Genomic DNA, 6,144 nt, shown 5'->3' on the forward strand with positions numbered 1-6,144 from the left:
TAACCTGGAAGTGTATTGGTTTCTATGCAGATCTGCACAAAATGTTGCTCTCTCCAATTTTAGTAAATCAACCCCTATGTGTGTGTTTTTATGCAGTCCAGTGAGAGTATAAATACTTGTAAAAAAAAAATTGTCAATAAAACGAATTTTCTGTAGGCAGAATCTCCTTCCCAGCCTTCATACCTCCACCTATTAGTACCTGGCTATATATGTGATTATATAATTCATTTGTTAATAAATCTACATTCTCTAGGCAGGGTTTTCCTTAAAGCATAACTTCACTTTTGTTGAGAAAAAAACATTCCCCTCTGGGTGATCTCTGTACATTACAAGGATTTTAACAAACGTTGTTGCAGATTCCTACCTTTTGTTATTCTGAAGAAATCTCTGTTTGTTCCTCTGTGCCTCTGTGCTAAGTGGGTCAAATGGGAGGGGTTTCATAATTATCTATCAGCTGTGGCAGCTGCAGGGCTCTAATGAGGAAATCTGCTGGGCTTGCATCTCTTTAGCTGTGTTCCTATTGGGAGTATCTCACCAAAAATTACATTTTTGTTGCAGGGGATGCCAGAAATCTGACTTGTATCTTAGCGCAGACCTCTAGGAAAATTGGTGAGCGAATCACACAAGCAGGAAATTATGTTTCTGGGGTGTGGTCAGTACACATTCTGTATTACCAGCGCCTTTTTACCATTTATTTATCTACCTGTGTACAGAAAGGCTCCAGGTAGCCATATTGCATTGAAATTTCAGAAAATGACAACAGCTGCAGATTGCAAAGGAAAGGTCATTTTTAATAACATTCAATTACAATATGACTTGTGTCGCAATTGTATACGCTATATTGTTTTTTCTTTATTTGCTGATTATTGTCCCTATGAAAGTGGAGTTACCCTTTAAGCATTCCTTCAAGGGTAAGTGAATTGTAGGTAGTAAACAAATATCAGTGCTCATTTGTTAAACACTTGGGGCACCCATTCAATGGTCGGTTCATCCTGCTACCTAAGAAGGACAGAGAGGAATTGGCAATGGAAAAAGCAGCTTGCACAGTATGCATTTTTCTTACAAAGTGGAGGGCAGCATATTAGTGTACTGGTAAAGTTGTAATCCATTGGAGTTTTTTTTTTTTGCGACCATCATCGAAGGTAAACTAACCCTTAAAGAAATAATTAAAAAAGATTCTACCTACAGAAATTGTAATTTTATTGACAGGTTTGGAGGTTGGCAAGGTAGCAATAGGAGGTAGCATTAAGATAAATACTTACATAATTGTATAATGTGATGTCATGAAGCATACAGACATTCTTGTCTATACTCTATATGTGGAACATAGCATGGGTATATTGCACACATTTTTGCTATGAGCCCCTTCAAGTTTTTGAAGTAGTAAATTATTATAAAACGTGAAGTGGGAATAGATTAGAAATATGGTTTGAAATTTACATTTTTAGCTATCCTATAATCATATAATAGTAATTCACGTGCCTGCCATTTTTTGAAATCACTGATGGCTCAGAATCTCAGTGATTCTGCTAGGAAGACTTTCTTACTGATAAAACTTACAATTAACATTCTCTGCATTTTCACGATAGATTTACCTTCTTCATTTATTCTTCACTCTCCTTATGCTCACTCTTATGTGCATAATAACCAATTGCTTCAAGCAACATGTTGTGCTCACACCAGAACAGAAAAGCGAAGGGAATTCCACTTCAATAACAAGCTATGTGAACCTTGACAAAACAGATGGAAACATGCAGCACGAATGATCCTCCTGGTACAGCTATTTCATTCGTATATTGATTTTTGCATGGAATACCCTTATCAAAGCAGCACAGAAAATGTGTCCTACCAGTCCCAGTAAATATGCAGTGGTGGGGTATTCCCTAGGGAAATACCATTTACTATTCTCTAGGGAAGTGTAGAGCAAGGGTTGTCAGGAGGGCTTACTGTCACTTCTATAGCTAGTCATGGCATGTGATCTGTCACCTGCAGAGGAAACTAGAATAGAAGGATATGTCTGCTACGAAGAAATTTGTATGTTCAGAAGTCATAAAAAGCTATGTGTGACGATGATAGACAGACAGACAGACAGACAGACAGACAGACAGACAGACAGACAGACAGACAAACAGACAGACAGACAGATAGATAGATAGATAGATAGATAGATAGATAGATAGATAGATAGATAGATAGATAGATAGATAGACGGACAGACGGATGGACGGACGGACGGACAGACAGACAGACAGACAGACAGATAGATAATGGTTAGTTGGATAGATAGATAGATAGATAGATAGATAGATAGATAGATAGATAGATAGATAGATAGATAGATAGATAGACGGACAGACGGATGGACGGACGGACGGACAGACAGACAGACAGACAGACAGACAGATAGATGTTGGATAGATAGATAGATAGATAGATAGATAGATAGATAGATAGATAGATAGATAGATAGATAGATAGATAGATAGATAGATAGATAGATAGACGGACAGACGGATGGACGGACGGACGGACAGACAGACAGACAGACAGACAGACAGATAGATAATGGTTAGTTGGATAGATAGATAGATAGATAGATAGATAGATAGATAGATAGATAGATAGATAGATAGATAGATAGATAGATAGAATTTTTTTAAGAATGGTATTTCTTGCTTTTTAAATATCCACTAAATCTGTAATCTTTGAGGAGTTTATGTTGACTGCTCCTTAACCCATCTGAGAGCTTTTCGATTCCTCAACAACAGAACACCTCCAAATCCACCCTTTCTATTTCAGCTTGTTTTCTCCAAGATTAAGGCTGGCCATACATTATATCATTTTCTTGTACAACTTTCCTTTAGATTTACCAAATGCATGTAATACAAGGTCAAACCTAAACACTTTCAATTTGTATGCAGCCAGGCAGACCCTTGCACTACATAGTTGAATGTAAATCTAAAGGAAATTGAACAAGAAAATTGTATAATGTATGGCCAGCTTAAGAGCTGTCCTGTCAGAGTTACTTGGTCTGTGGGTGTCTTTAACTTCACTGTGCAAAAGCCACAAAAGTTATATGATAAGTAGAATTATCATTTTAAAATAAAGGTGGTCACCACTGCCTCTCTCTCCCCCTTTGTGAGTTTTGGCTGCTATTATGGATTTTTTTTTTTTTTAGTGATAATAAAGATAGTTTATAAAAGATTTGTGTGCTGTCTTGATTTTTTTCCTTTGTAAAGTTGGCCATCAGTTACAAACAGAGCAAATGCAAGCAAAAAGCAAATGCAGTCTAAAAAAGTACTTTCTGTTATACTTAAACTATACTGTACATAAGTGAATATAATCAAAAAGTTAGAGAATTTGGCAACTGATGATAAAACTAGAACCATGTTTGGCAGGTATTCAATGTTCTTAGAGGAATTAATAATCATGTTGCCACCAATGAACTACAATTAGAAAACAAAAGAGATGACACACGGTTGATTCATAGTCAGGAAGACAGGGAGGTGACTGGCACAGACTGGGTTATATGATCTTGTAGCACGTAAAAACCAGACATGCTGTGAATATGCTTAAAGATTAAGTAAACACTATAATCATGAAACACCAGAAAAAAAGACCAAAAACCTTCAGATTGCTTTTGTTGGTGGCGGCTTCACTGATTTATCTACTTTGGGGTAATGATGCGTAAAAGTGGTGGCTATCTCAGGGAAAAGAGGGGGAGGAGGGGGCTCTTCCTTTGCTGACGTATGATGGAGAATTTAAAAGGGGGCTAAAGAGATCCCAGGAGCAGAAGCAAAAGAAACAGTCACAGCAGTTTCCTTAGCTCCTATAGCACTGTCTCTTCAATTAACTGGGAGATCCTATTATAGAGATGCAGTCCTGTCGAGTGCGGTGTGTTCTGACTCTACTCTCACTAGCTCTGGCTATGAGCTCAATCTCAGCTGCACCTACAGATCCGAGACTACGCCAGTTCCTGCAGAAATCTCTGGCATCAGCAGGAAAACAGGTATGTAACCTCCTAAATGAATCTGTCTGTGCATGCAGATGAAATACTGCTAGGGAAAGGAACTTTCAACTTGCAGATCTATAAACTTTACTAATAGGGGTAAATTTATAAATGCTTTCACACAACTTTTTACAGATTCACATATTTGTCCAATTTTAATTCTGTTGGAAAAAAATGTGTGAATCCTGGGTAAAAGTTGTCTCCATCTTTGGTGAAAACAGTTATTGATTAATAGATGATTAAAAAGTGCATGTTTTATGATATAAGCAAAAACTGTAGACAAGGACACAAAGGGGTTGATTTACTAAAACTGGAGAGTGCAAAATCTGGTGCAGCTGTGCATAGAAACCAATCGGCTTCCAGATTTTTTGTCAAAGTTTAATTAAACAAGCTGGAGTTAAAAACTGACTGGATACCATGCACAGCTGCAGCAGATTTTCCACTCTCCACTTTTGGCAAATCAACCCCTCAGCTTGCAGTTAAGCTTTAAAGAGTTAAAAAATGTGCTTGTTTCACATTATTTATCTAGGTTTAGTAAGCGTTTTCAGTTTTAGCAATGCTACATTATTGATTAATGTACAGCTTCGTTGTTCTAGAACTGCTAGGATCAGTATTGAGCTATCCAAGGTGCTGAATTCAATGCAAATTTGTGTTGAATTTACAGAGCTTGTGGGGGTCATTTATGAAATCTAGAGCTCATACACCTGGAGAAGTTGCTTATAACAACAACATGTCATATTTTTATTAGATAAATGTAAGTTTGGCTAATATGAGTAACAAGTTTGATTTCCATTTTATTTGATTTTTTATGCAACAATCCCCTGGCTATGGTTTTTGAGCTTTGATCATGCAGCTGAATTTCTGCAGTGATTTGAAATACACAATATCCAAAATTCACTTTTGACATTTTAGTAAAGGCAGAGATCACTCAAATAGTTTAACATGGCGTTTCATAACTCCTTTACAGAAAAAAAGCTTAATTACTATAATAGGTATATTTCCCAACACATGCTGTAGCAGATAATGAAGTTCATTTCTGCAGTAAGAGCTGTCTAATGTAGCATTTAATGAAGAGCACAGAACTTCTGACACCTCAAGTGCCCCAGATGACAGTCACTCCATCATTTAACCTATTTTAATAATTGCACGTCACTTTCACACTAGATTTGGTTGATATAATTTATGTTCAACATGGGTTAATATTTGGATTATTTGTTGGTTTGAGATTTCATCCATTACATACTTAAAGATTCCAAATGCTACTTAGTGTGCAAGGTGTTTTCTGTTCACCTGATCTAAAGGAAAAGCTGAAATATTTTACTATTATTTTGAATACAACTAGTATGCTTAATTGTTATATAATTCCTAATCTAACAACTCTTTTCCACCCTGGTTGCAGGAGCTGGCCAAGTACTTCCTGGCAGAATTACTATCAGAGCCATCCCAGACAGACAACGATGCTTTGGAATCTGACGACCTGCCCAGAGGTGCTGAACAAGACGAAGTCAGATTAGAACTAGAACGGTCGGCAAACTCCAGTCCAGCTCTGGCCCCCAGAGAACGCAAAGCTGGCTGCAAGAACTTCTTCTGGAAAACATTCACATCTTGTTAGCCTTTAATAGCTCCCCTACTCTCTGGCCCTGTATTTTCCTACTCCTTCAACCCTAGACAAAGCCTTGATCACACAAGCCGAAGACTGTAAATACCACACACAGTTATGGTGAATAAAACATGTTAATTTGGAGTTGTTTAATAAAACTTTTAGTTCAAACTGTAGATAATTTGCTTGGGTTGTGATTTCTTGATAGTTCTTATGATATGCACTTTTCAATTCTCACAGATGTACTATTTTTTAATTATTTGTTGCAATAAAGCGTGTTTCAAGCTATGAATGTGTTTTTTCGTCTATGCCATTTTTAATGACACATAGGACAGTACACAAACATCATTCTTATACAGAGGTTTCTCATATGATCAGTGTCGTTTGGCTAAAAAAAGAAAATGTTGGTTAACCTCCTCAAATCTGGAGTACATGTTAGCTTTGTTGCATGGAACTATAGCAGAATTTGATGATCTTTTTAAAAAGAAACAGTAATCAGCTCACATTGTTTTAAGAGACTCAGTAGTTTAATCCC

At 36.9% G+C, this 6,144-nt stretch overlaps 1 protein-coding gene across 1 annotated transcript; it reads left to right on the forward strand.

Annotated features, from left to right (window-relative positions):
* The first annotated feature begins 3,771 nt into the window (after positions 1 to 3,771).
* Positions 3,772 to 5,897, forward strand: LOC309551710 (somatostatin-1-like). Its single transcript, XM_082252395.1, has 2 exons — positions 3,772 to 4,009; positions 5,409 to 5,897. The coding sequence occupies exons 1-2, from the start codon at positions 3,875 to 3,877 to the stop codon at positions 5,619 to 5,621; spliced, it is 348 nt and encodes a 115-aa protein (XP_082108521.1). The 5' UTR covers positions 3,772 to 3,874; the 3' UTR covers positions 5,622 to 5,897.
* Positions 5,898 to 6,144: the final 247 nt, after the last annotated feature.

This window comes from Pelophylax lessonae (genome assembly GCF_965119305.1).
Source record: "Pelophylax lessonae genome assembly, chromosome: 3".
NCBI classification, from domain to species: Eukaryota; Metazoa; Chordata; class Amphibia; order Anura; family Ranidae; genus Pelophylax; species Pelophylax lessonae.

Bases quoted from the DNA above. Each gene is read 5' to 3' on its own strand.
- LOC309551710 (XM_082252395.1), top strand. From the start codon at position 3,875: ATGCAGTCCTGTCGAGTGCGGTGTGTTCTGACTCTACTCTCACTAGCT. The intron at 4,010-5,408 runs GTATGTAACCTC...CCCTGGTTGCAG, and splicing joins TGGCATCAGCAGGAAAACAG to GAGCTGGCCAAGTACTTCCT.